The 22153-nt window shown below is 44.1% G+C and overlaps 1 protein-coding gene across 4 annotated transcripts in view; it reads left to right on the top strand.

Moving 5' to 3' along the window:
* Positions 1-22153, top strand: part of SETBP1 (SET binding protein 1) — a 362058-nt gene that overhangs the window by 237719 nt on the left and 102186 nt on the right. For all 4 annotated transcript variants that reach the window (XM_070513131.1, XM_044774659.2, XM_070513132.1 and 1 more), the window contains exon 4: positions 18299-21758. In XM_070513131.1, the coding sequence (XP_070369232.1) occupies positions 18299-21758 (3460 nt within the window). The remainder of the gene's footprint in view (positions 1-18298; positions 21759-22153) is intronic.

Raw genomic sequence — 22153 nt, 5'->3', positions numbered from 1 at the left:
CCCACTCCGCCCCTTATGAGTAAACAGAGCTTTGAGACTTTATTGTTATTGAAGATGAGATATCCCGTAAATTAAAAGTCATAACTATATCATGCCTCTCTGCTGTCCCCTAACTCCCCCTGGAGGAGCTAATGCAATCTAGAAGATACAAGGAAGTGTCCTTGGTGCCCTTAAGGAAATAGGATAAGCCAGCATGGTGTTGGTTTGAGGGTGAAGAAACTAAGGTGTTGGGATGCACTCTCCCTACCTTTTTTTTCCTTCTGCTTCCAAATTTTCTGCTTTACAGAAAATCCCTGCAAGCCTGCTTTTTATTTGGTTGTAGGTAGACACAAACAGGAAAACTTCAGGATAACCTAGTTGTATATGTGGACTCTTCAGACTATGGCTTCCTTTCGACTCATACTAAGAGGGCGACTGCCATCCAGTTAATAAATGACACCAGGTTGGAGGTTAGACACCTCTGAGCATGCATTTCCCCAGGCTCATGTCACTCTGTCCTTCCTACTGATAAACAGGCTTTGGGAACAGGGAGTCAAATGTCATGCACAGCCTAGAGTTTTTTGTAGAATCAGCTCAGGCAAACTCTTTAAGAAATGGCTAGAGAGGGAAAATTACCCCAGCTGTATTTAGGGCTTTCAAGAATGAGGTTCGTCCTACACCTTTAATCCTAAACTAAGAATAATCGTACTTTGGAGTTTACAGTGGTAGAGCTTAGAAGAGCCTTGGACATTCTCTATCGCACTAGGCGTTTTGTTTTATGGGTGGGGAAACTGAGGCCCAGAGGAGCAGTACATGCACTTGAAATCGGGGTTCCTGACACTCAGCCTAGTGCGTTATGACCACTGTGTCTCGAACTGCCCTTGCATTCCAGGAGCCAACTCGGTCAGCTTGGTAGGACATAAGTTCATTCAGAAAAAACCTGGAAATACACCACAGTCCTGGGGATGTCTCAATGCCAACTCCACTTATTTGGTGAGAAACATACTCCCAAAGCACATTGCTCACCAGCCTTGAGGAGAATTGATTCATCTAGGTCCCCATTTAGTAAATTACCCCATGTGTGGCATCAGTTGTTTCCCCAGGTGATTCAGAAGAGCACGGTCAGCCCTCAAGACAGAGGAGAGAAGAAAGTGACAGAAGGTAGGAGGGCTCAGCTTAGGGAACCCACTATGCTCCTTTTCCTTCTCGAGCCTGTGTGAGTTATTTTATTTTGCCAGAATGACCTCAACTTTCCAGGACCTGTTTAACAGCTGGGAAAGTCACTGCAATCTCTTCTGGATTTTTTTTTTTTTTAAACCACGGTGCCCAAGCTGTCTGGTACATGCCCATGAGGCGGCAACCGTAAAACGGAGGCTCAATTAAGTCTTAGTTCCATCTCCAAAAATGTATACTTTTTTCCCATGTAAATTCACACATCATAAAATACTTAAAAATTGCCTTTCATTGCCCGATGTATGCAGGGCTGCGAGGGAGGAGAGTAGAGTTGAGGAGGAGAGGGCAAGCTGTAGCCTGCTCCAGAACTGGGACCCGCTCAACCTTGAGACTCACTGCAGGAAAACGAGACTGGGTAGTCAGGCTTCTTTTATGATGGGAGAAATGACTGTTTTTATGACACGCTCAATAAAACCTGCTTTGAAGCTAGAAGTTTATTGCCAGAGTGGGGAGGGCTATTGTTTTTGTTTTCTGTTTCCCTCCCTTCTTCCTCCCTCCCTCCTTTTCTGCTGAGACAAGGAGAGATGGGTGGTGAGGTTTGGGGGGGTCCTTAGAAAGTGCACAGAAGTAATATGATTTTAAAAATTACACTAAAACTTATCCTAACCTCGTGCTGATTTTACGGGGAGTACGTACATTCAGCATTCTTGGCTTGCTGAAATCGTTAGAAGAGTTCTCAACCAAGCAGTAACAAACAGCTGCAGCAACCCGCATTTATATAGTGCTTTATGATTTCCAAAATGTTTTCACATCCATGAGATCCTCAGGGCAACCTGGAGAGGCAAGCAGGCCTGGGGTGATCATTTCTCTGCTATAGAAAGAAAGATGGATGCCCAGAAAGTTAAGCTCCTTGCCCAAGGTCACATCGCTAGTTAAGGATTGAGTGAAAACTGAAAGCCAGATTAATTAAATAAAGAGGAAATAAGATTAAAACTCTTACCTGAGAAGTGGGGCGTCGGGGCATTTGAACGAGGGAAGAGATAAGGTGAAGACACCCGTCTGAATGTAGATGTTCTAGAAGGTGAGTTTCTGTTGACCTGCAGCTGCAAATGGGATGCGCCTTTGTCCTTAAAAGCCGTATGCCTTGGCGCATAATCAGCAAAGGCAGGGAGAAGAAGACCTAGCTGACCTACGCGTCCACGAGGCCACAGAAGAAAGCTTTTCACTGTCTGATTTTTGCCTGATCGTTAGGGCCCTATCATCAGGAAGTGCCAGGGGAAGGTGCTTCCCCTCTCTGGGATGCAGTGCCCTCATTGAAGGACAGGTGGTCCCTAAGGGGCTCTCCTCGCTCCCTCATCCCCTGTCTCTTCTTGGATGCAGGGAATTACTGAAAACCAGCCCGAAATTACCTGGCCTGAGACATGATTAAGCCAGTGGGCCAAAGAGGGAGATCCTCAGCGTGACTGCTGCTAGAGCAGTTATTAGCGAGGCAGGTGTCTGAGAAGGGCTCCGCTTAGAGGGCAAGTGGAATGATCAAGGCCAAGCTCTCTAGCTGAAGTTGACAAAGAACTGAGGGAAAGGCAGGCACAAATTCTCAGATAGTCCAGCAACCAAGCTGGGCCAGAAACTTCAGGTCGGCCTCACCTTGCAGGTGGGTTCCAGAATCTAGAGCTATGGGGGCAGGTCCAGCAGGGGCAAAAAGGCTCAGCAAAGTGCATGGGCTTGCAGGTACCCAGAGAGTTTTGTCACAGTGCCTTGCTCCTTGTCTCCTCGTGGAGGAGGTTCTCATGAGGAAGTAGAAGGAGCAGCTGGAGATTGGAGCGGGGAGACTGTGGACCAGCTCTCGCCCTGATTATCTGTGTGAGTTAAGCAATCCATTCATCTTCGAAGACTCAGTCTCTTAATCTGTAAAAGGAGAAGAGGGTCTCCCACATGCCTCCAACTCTAAGATTCTGTAACTTTGTGAGAGCGCAATACCTTGTCTGTAGAACCACCAAATATTCGTTTGCTTCATGAATTATTCCATGCAGAATAGAGTCAAATGCAGCAGACCCTGACCTAAGGGAGGCAGATCTAGAATTTCAGCCCGCATCCAAACTTCTCCATCACCATTCAGTGGTGCCAACAACCCACACACAGGCACTAGCGCTCCTCACATGTAATGGGGGTACAGCTTGTCCCCATGACTTTATAGCACCCCCACCGCAAAACACCCCAACAAGAACTTTGTACAACATCTGTCTTTCCATGTTTTGATGCAGGAAGAGCCTAAAACCCTGATTAAGCTAAATCATCACAGCAAAGACAAGGGGAGAATGTGTGCCCAATGTATGACTTCTAGACAATTGAGTATGACTCTCAGATATTTGTACTCCAGGAAAGTACCAGGTACAGCTGGGAAGAGGAGGGCCCAGCCACTTGGCCCAGAATAACGCTGCAGAATTGTGGCCAGTGTGTTTTCTTGGGCTGGGTTCCCCTGCTAACTGGTTAGTGTCACTCGGGGTATCAGAGACCTCCTCCCAGACCTGGCATCACGCCCCAGGAATTTGAGCTAGAACTTTCATCAAAGGGGCTGTGGGGATAACTAGGGGTGAAGGGTGCAGTGAGCCTGGACCCCTCTTACCAGGGAACCATGTTTCTTAAGGGGGGGATGCTACTAATTAATAATCATAAAATTATAATGTTAGTAGTAACCAGCATTCGTTGAGCACTTACAGTATGTTTTGTGGGAACATTTTTACCAGTGTTGTCTTGTTTAATTCTTAAAAACAACACAATTAGGCGGGCCATGTTATTTCTCCCATTTTAGAAGTAGAGAAGATAGGAAACAAGTCATACAGGTAGTAAGAAGTGAAGCTGGAATTTGAACTGAGGTCCTGACGACTCCTAAGCCTGAGCATGTGCTCAGGATTCTCCACTGCACGGTGAGCGCTAGGCTAGTCCTGACTGCGCACCAGGCACTGGACGAAGTGCTTAGATTGACATTTGATTCACCTATTGACTTTATGAGGTAAGTATACTGTTAGCCCAGCTTTACAGGTAAGGAAACTGGGGCAAGAGAGGTTAAGCAGCTTGCCCAAGGTCACACAGCTAGTAAGATTTGGACTCAGCTGAGATTGGAACTCAGTCATCTTAGCTCAAGAGTCTGTGCTCTTATCTGCTACACCGTTCTGCTCCATTCCCTCTCAGAAGAAAGCTAGTAGACAATCCACAAGTGACAGATGCCACACTACCTTCAACAGGAATCCTCCTAGAGAAGGAGCACAGATAAAGTAGGAGATTTCAGGGGCAGTCAACACGAGTTGACATGGGGATCCACGTGACTGCTGCACAAGGAACGTCACTGTGTGCATTCGCGTGCACCCAGGACATGAACTTGTTCCTGCACCATGACAGAGGCAGGAATGAATTCCATCTCAGCCCCAGCCCTCCAGGCCCATCCCTCACCCTCGCTCGCCTACCTGGCCTTTAGGAGGCAATGTCGTCATCCGCATGGGACTCACACTGTGTGAATGATGCACCAACTGCCCGCAGTTTGCACTTTTTGTGGGAAGCTTTTAAAAGCTGGATTTTCAGGCAAATTCAGCATCTTCATGACATTTTAGACTTGATTTATAATCAACGGTTATTTTAGCTCTAATGGCAAAAAGCACCAGTTTTGCAGTAAAAAGCATTTATAAAAAGGAAAAGAGGAAACATGAGGTAAAGAGGAAAAAAATACTTCTTCTCCTCCACCCGCTCCCGTCTGGTTTTTTTTCCTCTAACAAGCATAAGCCAGATAAATGTTTGGGCTTCGTCTTCGAGCCCTTTCCTGCTCTTATCTGCCTTACTGCCCTCACACTGGTCTCTCTGCTGCCCGTTGACCCTGGAGCAGAGCTGAACAATTCTAAACTCCCTTCCATGGAGAAGCCCTTATGTTACCAAGTGTTTACCAAACGACTGAAGTAAAGATCTCTGGGCCTCAGCCCAGGATTGTGACTCTGAACTTGCAGGAGACAGACCTGGTGAGCTGTGTATTCTGCAGAGGCCACTGGTGACTTTTATCTTCAGGCAAGTTTGGTAAATGCTCTTTTTTTGGCCAGATTAACTACACACTCCCCTTATTCATTCAACTTTCTTCAGCCTTCTCAGACCCTTTGCCATTCTGGCTCTGCCTCTGAACCCACTAAAGGGTTTATTCCTCTCTTTTAGCTATGTTGTTTAGAACTTAATATTTCCCCCCGCTAATTCTGCCCCTTCATTATATGCTACCGATTCTCAAAGAAGAGGCAAGAACACGTTCTGTTTCCTCCTCTTTTGAGGGAGTGGAATGAACAAAGCCACAGGAGAGAAGAGCTAACACATTTTTAAAACTTAACTGTTGCTCTGTAACTCTTCTTTAGGATCAGTCTGCGACTTGCTGCTCAGTGCCTTCTCTGCAGAATGTGTCCAAGGCCAGTACTCTGCCCTTATTTCCACTCTGTCCCCCAGGGCTCCCAGGACCCTGCTGGAGGCCTAGAAAACTTTGGGCAGGGCGGGCAAAGCCTGCTGCTAGTACATGGTGGAGAGTGGGGCTGTTAGTAGGATTCTGGTTCAGCAGGCCCTTGCGCCTGAATAGCTCAATCAGGGGGCCTCCACAGCCCTTCTAGAAGGATGCAGCGAGACTGCCACTCTTCAATTACCCCTCCAGCCTGCTCCACGGCTGCCTCTGAAGTGGTTGCCCTGCAGCTCCACACTATTTTCTCTCTTTCTCTAAACGTTCTTAAGTCGACTTCCAGCCCTTCTGCTGAGAGGCTGTTTTGTTATTTGTATGCCACATAATTGAAAGCCCAGTTTTTGTCATTTTTCCCCTAACAATGGCACATGTCCATACCCACGGGGGAAGTCCCTTGAAGTCTGGAAGTCCTGGGAGGAGGTGCTCGGGGGCTCCCTTCCAGGGGTACATTCACTCTCAGTTGCAGGACCTGGTGCTCTGATCCAGACGAACACATGCAGGGGTGCTTGTCTCCCCTGCTTGCCAGAACTATCCAAGGGCAGCAGACTTCAGCTCACAATAGGAAAGTACTCTCTAATACAACAATGTATTTTGTGCAGAAATGAGCTCCCCATGACTGCACATTGTCAAGTGGCTCCCAGGGAAGCTATGAAGGAAGACCTTGAGCTCTGCCCATTGGGTTAGGTTGGGGTGGGGGTGGCAAGAGACTGTAGCCAGGAGGCCCTCTAGAAATGGTGATTGCAAGAAACCACCATCTGAACTTAAATGAGGCTCTCCCTGGTTAACATAGCTACCCCAACCCGCATTTCTGCTGGACATCACTTTTCAGAAATCAGTTTACTGAAAACTGCATAAGTATAATAGCTATGTTTATATAATGCCTCTTACGGGCCAGGCACTGTGTTAAATACCTTATGCTCATCAACTTCTAATCCTCCCAACTCCCCTGACATAGGCACCGCTGTTAGTTTCTAGATAAGGAAGCTAAGATAGAAGAGGCCATGTGACTTGTCCTGTTAATTGTGGAGCTGAGAGTCAGACCCTGGTACAGAAGCCAGGCTCTCAGCTGTCCCTTGGATCTCAGGAATAGTGACATCTGTCAAAGGCTTGAGAAAGAAGGACTAGACCAGCACATCTCAAATGGTTGACCTTGGGCACCACCTGGGAGCTTGTTAGAAGTGCAGACTCCCAGCCGCCCCCCCGTGCCCCCCGTCCCCCGACCTCCTGAATCAGAATCTGCATTCTAACAAGATCCCCGGGTGAATCACGTGCAATTTCAATTTGAGAAGTGCTGAGTTCCAGGGTCACTCTCCTGTTTGGTCCACTTCTTTCGTTTATACTCCAGTCGCTCTCCCGGAGCCCCTCTCCCATAGTTGAGGTGGGGAACAATGAACAGACTTTAAAATATGAAATGATCTCTCATGCTCTTATTGCTTTGACAAATTCCTTTCACTTCCAGATATTTTGCTCAGTCCTCATCAAAGTCCTAATTTGTGGTGACAAGGAGAGGGACTCGGGGCTGGCAGGAAGGGAGAGTGGGACAGCCAGGGAGGGAGGCAGCAGAGACAGCAGTCAGGTCCTCTCGGACCAAGTCTGGTCCTGTATTCCTGTGTCCTCTCCCTGCACTCCTGTCCTCTGCCCTGTCGGCTTCCCTCCTCTGTGCAGCATAGCAAAGGGTGGCTCCTCCACCAGGAGAGTGCCAAGATGTCCCTGAACATGACAATCCCTCCAGCCACTGCCGATGTTATTAATTTTTAAAACAAACTTCCTGATTGAGGTTCTGGCTGCCTCTAAATTGTCTCTACAAGGAGCCTGTGTACTAATTAACCCATAGAAACAATCAATGATGTACCTTTTTCAAGTTTCAGGGTGATTAGAATATGAAAATGAAGAGCACAATGGTGCAGATGTTTTAAAATCACAGCAGACAGCAATTAGTGACACGGAAACCAGCTGCTTATCTCTCCAGATAAAGCCTCTTAATAGGGAATTACACTGGAGGAGTCATTACCCAGATGGATCTCACATGATTTACAGAGGAGGCGGGGCAGCGTTAACTTTGATTTGTGAGCAGGTTCTTGTCAAGCTTCCTTCCTTACCTCGAACAAGGTGGATTTGTGGCTGGGGTGGAGGCAGGCTTCACTGTCCTACCTGTGGGCCCAGGTCAGGGATGCCGCCAAGGACAAGGGAGGGAGAGAATGGGGCCTGCAGAAGCCACGAACACCTGCCTCCTTGATTCAGGCCCCATTGTTTTGGGATCAACACACTCAGCTGTCCCTGTGCAGAGGGGAGTGAAGACGGGGGGAAGGGGAAACAGTGAGTTGCCGGCTGCCCTAGGTGTTCATTGGAAAGAAAACCGTCACTGGAAAGAAAAAGCAGAGTGGCTTTAGGGGGTGTGTATGTGTGTGCGTGTGTGTGTGTTGGATATAGGGAGTTCTTAGCAATCACTGTTTGATGTATTTTCTCTCTTTTTTCACATAGTTGAGGTGAAATTTACATATTGTGAAATGTACAGATCTTAAGTATACTATTCAAAGAGTTTTGGCAAATGTATACAGCTGTGTAACACACACTCTTATCAGGATACAAAATATGGCTATTATCCCCAGAAATTTCCCTCCTGCACCTGCCCATCCTACCCCACCCTATGGCAGCCACTGTTCTGATTTCTATAATAGTTTAGTTTTGCCTGTTCTAGGATCTTATGTAAATGGAATCATACAGTATGTACTTTTTTGGGGTCTGGCTTCTTTCACTCAGCATAATTTTGTGTGTGATTTATCTACGTTGTGGAATATATCCATATTTTTTTCTTTTTATGGATGAGTTTGTGTATTGTCCTGTTGAGCAACACCTACGATGTTTTCAGGCTTTTTCTACTCTGAATAAGCTGCTTTAATGTTTCCTCAAAAATCTAATTCTGGATACATGTTTTCATCTCTCTTGAGTAAATACATAGGAGTGGAATTACTGGGTAACGGGGTATACTTAATTTTAAAAGGTATGGCCAAATCATTTTCCAAAATGGTTGTACCATTTTGCGCTCCCTCCAGCAGTAGATGAGAGTTTCAGTTGCTCCATATCCTTGTCAACACTTGTTGTTTTCAATCTTTTTATTATGAGCCATCCTATTGGGTGTGTAGTGGTATATTTTTGTGGTTTTAATTGGTATTTTCCTGATTACAAATGATGTTTGAGGACATTGACATGTGCTCACTGGCCATTCCTACTTGTTTTGTGGCCCAGCATATTTTAGTGAAGATATTTTACAGTTTGGTGAGGTTAAGTTGGTTGAGAGTATTGGTCAAACTTTCTGTATATTTTTCCTGATTTTTTTTTTTTTAGTCAATTTGTTCCAGCAGTTACTGAGAGAGGAGCGTTAAAATCCCTTTAATTATGGAATTGTCTATTTCTTCCTGTAATTCTCTTAGTTTTTGTTTCAGGTATTTGAAGTTCTGTTATGAGGTGCAGACAATTTAGGATTATTGTTTCTTCATGATGAATTGACTCTTATCATTTTGAAATGTCCATAATTATCTCTGTAATACTCTTTGTTCGGAAGCCTATTTTGCATTATATTAATTGAGTCACTCCAGCATTCTTAAATGTAGTGTTTATGTGGTATATCTTGTTCCATCCTTTTATTTTTAGGCTGTGTATCTTTGCATTTAAAGTATATCTCTTGTAAACAGCATGTAGTTGGGTCTTACTTTTTTATTCAGTATGACAATCAACCTACTGTTTTGTTTTGTTTTAGGGGGGAATGTTCAGTATATTTAGAGTTAATGAAATTACTGATATTGTTGAGTTTGTCTACTATATTGCTATGTGTTTTCTATTCATCTCATCTATCTTTATTCTTTTTCTTCCATTTCTACCCTCTTTTGGACTAATCAAGCTTTTATTTAGCATTCCATTTGTTTCCTTCTATTGGCATTTTAGATATACTACTTTTTTTTAAATTTTCAGTGGTTGCTCTCGAGATTACAATATGCACACTTAAAGCATCACAGTCTTCTTTGAACTAACATTACATCCGTTCCAATGTAAGCACCTTACAAGTGTATCCTTCCATGTAGCGCCCCCTTGTTCTTTGTTCTATTGTTGCTGTACATTTTATTTCTACAAATGTCATAAACTCCATAATACATTGTTGTTATTTCTACTTTACATAGTCAATTGCCTTTTGAAGATCTTAAGACCCAGATACAGTGTTGTATATATGCCTATGTATTACCATTTCCACATTCTTCATTCATTCATGTACATCTGTGTTTCCATCTAGTGTTATTTTCCTCTAACCTAAAGAACTTCATTTTACATTTCTTGTAATTCAGGTCTGCCAACAATTAATTCCCTCCGTTTTTATTTATCTGAAAATATCTTTATTTTGCCTTCATTTTTAGAGGATATTTTCATGAGATATAGAAATTTAAGTTGACTTTATTTTCATTTCAGGACTTTAAAGATATTATTTCATTATCCTCTGGCTTGATTTTTATTGATGAAATGTCAGATGTTATTTTTGTCATCATTTCCCTATAGAGAATGTGTTTTATTTCTCTGATTGCTTTTAAAATTTTCTCTTTATCTTTGATTTTCATCAGTTTATTTACAATGTGCCTAGATATGTTTTTTTTGTGAGTGTTTATTCTGCTTGGGGTGTGTTGAGATTCTTAGCTGTGTAAATCCACATGCAGTATTCTCTCTTGTCTGCTTCTGGGATTTTAATTATGTGTATGTTAGACTGCTTGATAATCTTCCATAGATCACTGAAGTGCTGGGATTTTTTTGTTTGTTTGTTTTTAAATCTTCCCTCCCTGCCCCCTGCCCCCTGCCCCACTTTGGATAATTTCTACTATCTTTTCTTCATGTTCACTGAACTTCTCTTCTGCAGTGTCCTGTAAGCTGTTAAGCCCATCCAGTGAGTTTTTTATTTCAGATATTATATTTTTCCTATTTAGAATTTTCATTTGGTTGTTTTGGTCTGGTTGCTATCTCTGTGCTGGGCTTCCCCAATGTGTTCATCAGTTATACCCATCTTTTTCTTTAAATACTTTAACGTCTTCATAATGCCTATTTTGAGGGCCTTGTTTCTGTATCTGCTCTCCTGGTTGTGGGTCAGATTTGCCTCCTTCTTTGCTTGTCTAACACTCTTTTTATCATGTCCTACATATTGTAGATACTGTATTATAGAGATTCTGGACTTTGTTGTTTTCCTTTAGAGAGTCTGACTTTTGTTCTAATAGGTAGTCAACTTACTGGTGGTTTAGCTTCATCCTACTGAGAATTCATGTTAGACTTTGTTAGGAAGGGACCAGAGTAGCTTTTATTTTATGGCTAGAGTAATCCTCCTCTTAAGGGGTACCATTTCTGGGATCTCAACTGAATGTCTGGGATATTCTTTAAAGCCTCCTCACCCTACTTAGTCAGAAATACAACATTGCCCAATATTATGTGACCTGAGGACTCTGCGTTCAGCTTACAGCCCCCAAGTAGCAAATCTCTGCTAGACTTCATGGAGTCTCGCCCTCAAGTGCAGATTAAAATTTGACCACCAAGGTAGAGGATCCTGTTAAGGTTTCTAGAGTTCCTTTTCTACACAGCTCCCTTTTCTCATGTACCCTGTCTCCCAAATTTGAGTGCCCTGACAAGCCCCAAACTCTGATCTCTGTTTCTGCTACCCAATGAGATTATAGCTTTCTGGGTTCCATGTCCCTGTGCCCAGGTTTAGAAAGTTCTCCCAAGCAGGAAACTAGGGATACTGTGGAGCCTCATGAGTGTCCTTTCTCTCTAGAATCACAGCCCATCGTATCTATTGTCTACTGCCTGAAAACAGTTGCTTTATATATTTTGTTTAGTTTTGTATTTATTTCGATAGAAAGGTTAAGTCTAATACCTATTAGTACCATTATGGCTGGAACCCAGTCGGTGATCACTTTTAACTATGCAGAATTACTGTGTACTCAAGGAAGCACATGAATGTGGCCTCTGTCTTTGTATGCACTGTTATCGCCCCCAGTAAAAGGAGTGCTTTAGTATCACTCGCAGCCACAAACAGCAAATAAGAACTGGTTCCTATGGGAACCACATCAAGGTGACTTCCCAGGGCAATTCATGTGACAGGAAATGAAGATGCATTCACTGTATATATGTAATTGGAAACTTTATATCCATTTAGTAGCTGGGTAGCTTTTTTAGCATCCCATTGTCTTAGTCCTTTTGGGCTGCTACAACAGAGTACCATAGACTGGGTGCCTTATGAACAACAGAAATTTCTTTCTCACAGTTCTGGAGGCTGGGAACTCCAAGATCAAGGTATCAGCAGATTCAGTGTTTGGCGAGAGCCCACTTCCTGGTTCATAGATGGCCAATTTCTCTCTGCATCCTCACATGATAAAGAACAAGAGAGCTCTCTGGGGTCTCTTTTATTAGAAGAGCATTAATCCCATTCATGAAGGCTCCACCCTTATGACCTAACGACTTGTTCCCAAAGGCCCCACTTCCTAGTAACATCACACTGGGGTTTAGGATTTCGACATAGGAATTTTGGAGGGATACAAACATTCATGGAATTCTATGGAATCGGAGGATCATGATGCCATGGTTCAAAGAGGCACTTAGTGGCATTCTTTTATATCTACCATTAGCAAATGCAGGCATGAACTAGGCTAAGGAGAGATGCTTTGGGGCAAGTTCAATAGAAGCTGGCATGTGCATTCCTCCTATTTATGAGCCTAAATGGTAATTTTCAAAGTCTTTTCTTAAGTGACAGAACCATCGCTCCCCACCTCCCTTCTCTTAAATGAAATCCTTTGCAAGTCTGCTGTATTCAATTGGGGGTTAAAAGAAAGGTCTGGAGCTTCTCTCTTGCCCAATCCACTGGCTACAGTTCAGAAATGTCCTTACAAAATCCTAGGACTGTGTGGAACACATTTGAAAACCACTGAGCTGGAACATCTCCTGATAATATCAGAGCCTCTCTAGTCCCTAACCCAGACCCCTGTCTTTGATATAATCCAGTGATTCTCAACTCTGTCTGCTCACTGGGATAACTGAGATCTTTGAAAACAGTACTACTGTTCAGGCCCCACCTCTAGAATGTTGATTTAATTGGTCTGGGTCAGATCCCAGGTATGGTGTTCTTTATGAAGCTTCCTGGATGATTCTAACATCCAGCGAAGATTGAGAACCTTTAATCAGACAGTTTGTGGTTGCATTCCTTGTCTCCCACACTCAGCTCTTGCTCAGGCTTGAGTACTTGCTTCAGGCCTCAGGGATGGAATGTCAGGATTCCCCAGAGCACTGGAGATTGGCCTGGATGAGTTGGGGAAATAGAAATCCCAGACTGGGAGGTCGTCAACACCTACATGCCCAGTCTTTTCTGGGAGGACAATATTTTCATCTATCCATATCATTGACTCTTCTGTCCACCTCACCTCGCTGTGTACTTGGAATACCTAAAGAGGTGATCATGCTAGAGTTTCTTACTATTTAAGTTACAGAGTTCAGAGAGCAACACAGGAATGCTTAATGGTGCCAAATTGCATATCCTAACAGGTCTATGGTGGTTTGCACTGCGTATTTACCACCAAAACGTGCTGCAAATGTCATAGCAACTGCAGAGGAACCCCACCCCAACGGAATTATGGTGTTAAAACATTAGATCTGTGGTTTTGACTCTTGATTGTACATCAGATTATCTCGGAAGCATGTTAAAATGAATATTCCTTGGTTCCACCCTGGGAGATTGTGAATTAGTGTATCTGCAGTGGAGCTCAGGAATCTGTATTAATAATTACTAAGTAATTAATAAGTACCTTAGTTGGTGCTGCTACAGTGATCCAGGACCATGTCTTGAGAAGCACCAAGGACCAAAATAAGAGATAAAGCTTCCCTCATTCCTTCATACCCAGGCATATTTTCCTGCTCATGTAAAGCAAAATATCTCACAAAACGTAAAGTTAAATTATGAGTGTCAGCAGAAAGTAGCACAAACAGAGCTAACCCAGAAGTGTAGTTTATCTCCCACAAAGTCATGCTTGATTTTTGATGAGTTATATGATTTTTCTCAGACCCAAATCGCTATCTTCTCTCCTTGTTGCAACAAACTTTGCTTTGGGTAAGCCTGAGATAAGGCTGAGTGACTCATTTTCTCCCCATTTTTATGGATTTTCAAGTTTTTATGCAGTGACCAAATGCTTGTTTTAGAACTCAGATAAGAATAAAGTACTTTTTAAAAAGAAATCTGACTTGTACAAAATTTAAATGTATATGATTTATACATGGGTTGTGGGGGAGGGGATAGTTATCTACTTAAAATAATGCTTCATGTTACAGAAGGACTTGCTTCCATAAACACATCGTTTAGGAGAGAAATCTGTCTAGTGTTTTCAAAATGGTGTTTCACGATGAACATTTGGCCTAGGCTCAACATGCATGGAAAGCCCTGTTCTTATAAAAGTAAGCCACACTTTCAAAATGACTATGAGTTCCACCAACAATCAATTTACGAGGGTGGGGAGCAGCCTAGAGGCACACTGAGCTTAGTTGGTATCAGAAGTTTTCCACAGGATCTGGCCTGGTGGCATAGTGGTTAAGTTGACACACTCTGCTTCAGCATCCCAAGGTTCATGGGTTTGGATCCCAGGTGCGGACCTACACACCACTCATCAAGCCATGCTGTGGCAGCATCCCATATGCAAAATAGAGGAAGACTGGCACAGATGTTAGCTCAGGGCCAATCTTCCTCACCAAAAAAGAAAAAACATTTTCCACAGAAATAATCAGCCCAATGATGAATATCATCAGCTCTTCCCTTATCTGCTAACCATTTCAGGAGACAGCCATGCTGAGGGCTGAGGACACTATAAAGACGTTAAAAGATTCAGGTTTTATCCCCCAGAAAACTTCATACTCTAAAGGGAAATGGAAGCATGTGCTATGTGTGTTAATTATGCTCCCAGTGGAACACCCCCATGCGGAAGCATATCCCCAGACCACTGGAGAAGGATGGGACGGAGAGCCTGTACTTCAGCCTTCTCCCAGCTTGCCCCAGCATTGAACTAAGGACCTATTTTGCCGTGTCCATCTCTGTCTCAATGACATAAGTGCTCAGTTCTCACTGAAGGACATATTGGGACTGACAGCCTCACCATTGTGTATGTCATATGTCATGGCTGACACACGAAGAAATGGGATTTCATGCAATGCAACGCAATATAGCCATCAGTGCCTGCTGGAAGAAAGCCTTGTTGTCCTGGACCCCTTAGAAAGCACCCCTTCTCGGTCCTCTTTGCCCCTCCCTGCAGCCCATCTGAATGCAGGTTTAAAGCCCCCTCTCCCCCATTACCCCCATCCTTTGCTGTGCTTCCCCTTTGTCCACCCTGCCCTTTGATTGCCTGGCCCTCCCAGCAGGGCAAATTGCAGCTGAAACAGGAGAACAATGGGATCAGGCAGCATCCAGACGGAAGGACTGGGAACAGGGCAGGGCTAACTGCGCCACTTTCAGCTGGTCTGCCTGGGTGTCAGCGAGCAGGCCTCACCTTTCAATTGCCGGAGTGAAATCCAGCCTTCTGACAGGCCATGGCCTTACCCAAAGGCAGAGTTAATTGGCAAGTGAAACAATGAACAGAAGATGGGGGAGAGCTAACAGGAAAAATCGCATTGAAGGGGAGTTACCTTGCAAGACACTTAAGTATTTGGGAAGGATTTTCGTTCAACACTAATGCATTTGAGTGCTCCAATTTCATGATGCACCATTATCAAACAATTGATGGATGGTTTATTGTCTTTTGTATGCAGCCATGTATTTTGTCATGGTAATAGGTACCTCAAACATTACTTTGTTTATTCATTCAACAAACATTTATTGAGAACTTTCTGGATGGTTTGCTTTGTAGTAGGAATCGGGGATAAGAAGATAAATGAGAGCGTCTCTGACCTCAAAGTACTTACAGTCTAGGAAAGGGAGACAGAAAAGTACACAAATAAATGGCACATAGCATTATAAGGATTATGATAGATATCTTTATGGGAGACAATAGTGCATGCAGAAGGAATGGCATAAGAAATTAGGCTGGAGGGGGTGATTGTGTTTGCAGAAAATATGTTCCAATATACAAGTCATTAATCTCACTGTTGACAAAATGAAATACCCATAGTAAAATGTATGTTTTTTATTTATTCAATAAATGTTTATTGAGTATCTGCTATTTGCCAGGCACTGTGCTTGGTACGTCTGTGATGGTGTTTACAGGGCTAGAAAGGGACACAGGCATTAATTCAATTAGCACACAGATCAGTGTAAAATTAAAACTATGATACATACAACAAAGATAAGATACGTGGTTTCATGAAAACTATAATAGAAGTATTTCTATAAGGTAGAGGGGCCTCCCTAGGATTGAGCTGAGATTGGAACATGAGGAAAGAGTGAATTAAGGACTCTGCTAGAATAAGATGGAGCAATAAAGAAAAACTGCTGGGAATCAAGGACCAAGATTTTAGTCCCAGCTTCACCGTGAAGCCCCTCTGTGGACTTCAGTGTTCAGATCTAAAAAAGTGGAGGCGGATTGGTGCCAGGGAGGTAGGAGAAAGAAGGTGACTATAAGCCCTATTTTGCTCAGATCCAAAATAATAACTTACACCTTTTATCCCACTGTAGTTTTTAATAAGTGCCACTATTACCTCTCAAAATTGAGAGTAATCAATTATATAGTCACCCTAAGAAGTGGCAAACTTTGTCTCCAAGCCGTCTTCTAGACCTGTCATCCTCTGAGTAGATACATAGGGCCAACTAAAATCCAAAGCATAAATGACGAATTAAGAACACCCAGATTCATAAAAGCTAAGTAAGTAGCATTTAATATTTTATGCCATGAATAAGACTTCTATATTTTTTCCAAAAATGGGATAGCAGCCTATGTCCACAGCAGTAAAAGTCAAGTGGCCGGATTAGTTCTCTAGATGTTGATGATGGTGGTGTCTTTACTAAAAATGACGAGATGAAGAAAAAATTAAATAAATTTTTTGTCTTACTTTTCTCCTGGGCACTTATAGGCTTAGCTTGGGGAGAGTCTCTCATGATACTTAAAAAATATAGTCCAATACTGGAAGTATAAACAGAGTTTCACAAAATTGAGGAGGCAGAAAATAGCCCTAAGATTCCAGAAACTAGTGTTAAGGAAACCCTAGTTGTTTTACTGCGTTGAATTTTACCAGTAATGCTTTCTGCCATCTGTATTTTGACTCTCAACAGGGACCATAAGAAAGGTTTTCTAATAAAGCATAAATCCCATAGTGTCAATGGCAAATTCATAGAGAGATAGATAAGCAGATCATAGACAGATACATACTACAGGTTAAAACTTCCTAAATTCACTAAGCCAATCATCGTATACTTCTCAGTGGGGATATTATTCAAAGCTTTCTTTAATTTACCAATCATTTCCCTTCTTTAACAAATGTTAGGGTACCGCATCTGGTAAGTTTACTACTCCACGTGTAAAACAGGACTTATCATAAGCTTTGAAGAATTCTGCTTTGTACTGGTAGCATAGCTTAAAATCTATCTGGAACAATGCAAGCATATCTATATTAAAAATAGTTTTAATATCTCAAGATGATGTGTTCACTATCCATTCCCTTTGTGATTATAGACACTGGTTATGTTGGGCCTCTTAGCAGAGGTTCTGCTTTCCTAACTGAAAAGTCAGTCCTAAGGAAGGTGCTGAAGTCTTAAGACATTTATTTAGAAATCGATGTAGAGGGAAACACAGCTGAAAAAAATTTGGAGGAGTGATCTTGAATGATAATGATTTTTTCCTGGCACATTTGTCCAGGAGACTCAAGATTCCTTTTGAGAATATCCAAGAGTTTCCTCAAGAGAGCAGTCAACGCCTAATGTGGGCTTAAGGATACCTTAGGATCCCAAACACAGCCCCACTCCTGAGTCGGCAAAGATTTGAAGGCTCTTTCACGTTTCTTCTTCCATTTCTTCTCCATGCCTTTGACTGGCCCACTTTCCCCATGTAGTCTTCCAACCCCCTCCGCACCACTTAATTCCTCAACTTGTGCTGTTTTTCCTTCTAGTAGTGGTTCCTAATGAGTGAGTATGGAGTACAGAGATGTTGAACTCCAGGATAAAGTGCAGACAGAAATGAAATGAAATAGGACGAAGCAAAGGGAAGATATATGTTTGCAGAGAAGCCAGGACAGAAATAAGAGGCAGCTTGAGTCAGGCAAAAAAGGCAGGGAGTCAGGAAGTTCGGATTCTCTCCTGGACACTGCCACCCTGGGCAGGACTCTCCATTGCTGAAGTTTCAGCTTCTTCATTTGTAAAATCTGGGCATTGGGCTAAGTGACCTTTAGGCCCCTCCTCTCTCTAAACAGTTCTCATTCTGAGATTACATTAAACCAAAATAGGTTAAAGTTCCTGTTATTTAGGAGAGGAAAGACAGCTATTAAAGCCTCCTTATTAATGTTCAAAATCAGTATGACATATTTTTACTACTGCAATTGAGAAAACCTCTGTAAAGCATTTTGGAATTAAAGGTGGTTCTTTCCAACTTTCAAATAATTAAGCCTTTTGACATTAAGTTTTAAATAGCTTCAACATGCTCATCTTTGTCTCTCTCTCTCTCTCCCTTTCTCCACTCCACCCACCCTTAGGCTTACGAGCGGCCGCAGAAACACTCAGCTCTCCATTATGACCCAGGCCTCCCGCAGGACTTCACCGGTGACACCTTAAAACCAAAGCACCAGCAAAAAAGCAGCAGCCAGAACCACATGGACTGGTCCACAAACTCTGACAGTGGACCTGCCACTCAGAATTGCTTCATCAGTCCAGAGTCTGGCAGAGAAACTGCAAGCACCAGCAAGATCCCAGCTCTTGAGCCCGTGGCTTCCTTTGCAAAGGCCCAGGGTAAGAAGGGCAGTGCAGGGAGCACATGGAGTCAGTTGTCCAACAGCAGCAAAGATCTGCTCTTGGGAGGTGTGGTTCCATCCCCAAGCAACCACAGCTCACCAGCCCCACCCAGCAGCTCTGCTGAGTGCAATGGGCTTCAGCCTTTGGTAGATCAAGATGGAGGAGGTGCGAAGGAGCCCCCAGAACCACCTACTATAGGCAGCAAGAAAAAGTCCAATAAAAAAGATGTGATGAGTCAAACCATACCAAACCCAGACCTGGACTGGGTCAAGAATGCCCAGAAAGCATTTGACAATACAGAAGGGAAAAGGGAAGGCTACTCTGCAGATAATGCCCAAGAGGCATCACCAGCCAGGCAGAATGTGAGTTCTGTCAGTAATCCTGAAAATGACTCAAGTCATGTCCGGATTACTATCCCTATCAAGGCACCCTGTCTAGATCCAACTAACCATAAGAGGAAAAAGAGACAGTCCATCAAAGCAGTGGTGGAAAAGATTATGCCAGAGAAAGCCCTGGCTTCTGGAATCACTATGAGCAGTGAAGTAGTTAATAGGATACTTTCCAACGCTGAGGGAAATAAGAAAGATCCCCGGGTCCCAAAGTTGGGTAAAATGATAGAGAATGAGTCCCCTTCAGTTGGCCTTGAAACTGGTGGAAATGCTGAGAAAGTTGTCCCAGGAGGTGTGTCTAAACAGCGGAAGCCACCCATGGTCATGACGCCTCCAACATGCACAGATCACTCTCCATCAAGAAAGCTGCCAGAATTCCAACATCCAAAATTCGCTGCAAAACGGAGGTGGACGTGCAGCAAACCAAAACCCACTAGTATGCTTCGAGAGGCAGTCCTGGCCACCTCCGATAAACTGATGGTGGAGCCACCGTCTGCTTATCCCATCACCCCATCCAGCCCTCTGTACACCAACACAGACAGTCTTACTGTGATCACACCAGTCAAAAAGAAGCGGGGACGACCAAAGAAGCAGCCTTTGCTCACGGTTGAGACGATTCATGAGGGGACTTCCACCAGTCCAGTCAGTCCCATCAGCCGGGAGTTTCCTGGCACCAAGAAAAGAAAGAGACGACGCAGTTTAGCTAAGTTGGCCCAGCTAGTGCCAGGAGAGGACAAACCCATAAGCGAGATGAAATTTCACAAAAAAGTTGGAAAGCTTGGGGTGTTGGATAAGAAGACCATCAAAACTATCAATAAGATGAAAGCACTCAAGAGGAAAAATATCTTGAACCAGATCTTGTCCTGCTCCAGCAACATTGCTCTGAAGGCTAAAGCTCCCCCAGAGACCAGCCCTGGGGCAGCAGCAATTGAGAGCAAATTGGGCAAGCAGATTAATGTCAGCAAGAGGGGAACCATCTACATTGGCAAGAAGAGGGGCAGGAAGCCAAGAGCAGAGCTGCCACCCCCATCCGAAGAACCCAAAACAGCCATCAAGCACCCAAGGCCTGTTTCTAGCCAGCCGGATGTTCCAGCCGTGCCTTCCAACTTTCAGTCACTTGTGGCATCTTCACCAGCAGCTATGCACCCACTTTCAACACAGATAGGTGGGTCAAATGGCAACCTGAGCCCCGCCAGCACTGAAACCAATTTTTCAGAGTTAAAAACTATGCCAAATCTCCAGCCCATCAGTGCTCTTCCAACCAAAACCCAAAAGGGAATACATAGTGGAACCTGGAAGCTGTCTCCACCCAGGCTGATGGCCAACTCACCTTCACACCTTTGCGAGATTGGGTCACTCAAGGAAATAACACTGTCCCCTGTGAGCGAGTCGCACAGTGAGGAGACGATCCCGAGCGACAGTGGCATTGGGACAGACAACAACAGCACATCTGACCAAGCGGAGAAGAGTTCAGAATCCCGACGGAGGTACTCTTTTGATTTCTGCTCCCTGGACAACCCAGAGGCCATTCCGTCCGACACCAGCACAAAGAACCGTCATGGCCACCGGCAGAAGCATCTTATCGTGGACAACTTTCTGGCCCATGAAAGCCTCAAGAAGCCAAAGCACAAGAGGAAACGGAAAAGCCTGCAAAACCGTGATGATCTCCAGTTTCTGGCAGACCTGGAAGAGCTCATCACCAAGTTCCAGGTGTTCAGGATCTCCCACCGGAGTTACACCTTTTACCATGAGAATCCATATCCCAGCATTTTTCGGATTAATTTTGATCACTATTACCCGGTGCCATATATCCAGTATGACCCGTTGCTCTATCTTCGTAGGACTTCAGACTTGAAGTCGAAGAAGAAGCGTGGTAGGCCTGCAAAAACCAATGACACCATGACAAAGGTGCCTTTTTTACAAGGGTTCAGCTACCCTATTCCCAGTGGAAGTTACTATGCACCCTATGGAATGCCTTACACATCAATGCCTATGATGAACCTTGGTTATTACAGTCAGTACCCAGCTCCTTTGTACCTATCGCACACACTCGGAGCAGCTTCCCCATTCATGAGGCCAACAGTGCCACCACCTCAGTTCCACACAAGCTCCCACGTGAAGATGTCTGGTACAGCTAAGCATAAAGCAAAGCATGGAGTCCACCTGCAGGGCCCTGTAGGCATGAGCCTCAGTGACATGCAGCCATCCCTGAATCCTCCCAAGGTGGGCAGTGCCAGTCTGTCCAGCGGTCGGCTCCACAAGAGGAAACACAAACACAAGCATAAGCACAAGGAAGACCGGATCCTGGGGACCCACGACAACCTGAGCGGTCTCTTTGCAGGCAAAGCCACAGGCTTCTCCAGCCACATCCTGAGTGAACGGCTGAGCAGTGTAGACAAGGAGCTCCCGTTGGTGAGTGAGAAAAACAAGCATAAGGAGAAGCAGAAGCACCAGCACAGTGAAGCTGCCCACAAAGCTTCCAAGAGTAACTTTGAGGTGGACACCCTGTCTACACTGTCACTTTCTGATGCCCAGCATTGGACGCAGGCCAAGGACAAAGGTGACTTGAGCAGTGAGCCTGCAGACTCATGCACAAAAAGATACTCTGGCAGTGGCAGTGACAGTGGCAGCACAAGACCAGAGAGCCTGGACGTGTTCAGTGAAATGAACGCTTCAAATGACAAGTGGGACAGTGACGTGAGTGGGAGTAAAAGGAGGAGCTACGAAGGCTTTGGGACATACAGGGAAAAGGACATCCAAGCCTTCAAGATGAACCGCAAGGAGAGAAGTTCTTACGATTCCTCCATGTCTCCAGGTAAGGCACAGTTTTTCTTCAGACTTGGGCTATCTTGTCATTTAATTGCTGGGCTTTGCAGGTCAGAAATCCTCCATGTATGGCACATTATGTTCATTAATTTGCAGAGGTAGGAACCAAATGATTATGGATCTCCTTGCACATTTGAGTCTGCTGCACATTTTATACATTATTTACTTGATATGTACCATCTTTTCTCTCTCTTGGAGACATTGCCTGAGAACTGTGGGCCCAGAGGCTGCCCCAATAGCTACCTAGACTGCAACCATGCCCACTACATTTATGCTTTTTATTAAAGATGCTATTTTAGGTCCTCATTTGATGGGATGGTGCAGTATGCTAGTTGAATAGAGCCTCTAGAACTCACTAGGTATACCAGTAAGATCCCAAGAATG

This window comes from Equus asinus, chromosome 7 (genome assembly GCF_041296235.1).
Source record: "Equus asinus isolate D_3611 breed Donkey chromosome 7, EquAss-T2T_v2, whole genome shotgun sequence".
NCBI classification, from domain to species: Eukaryota; Metazoa; Chordata; class Mammalia; order Perissodactyla; family Equidae; genus Equus; species Equus asinus.
The sequence above is the reverse complement of the archived record's forward strand: the minus strand, read 5'-3'. Positions and strand labels throughout refer to the sequence as shown.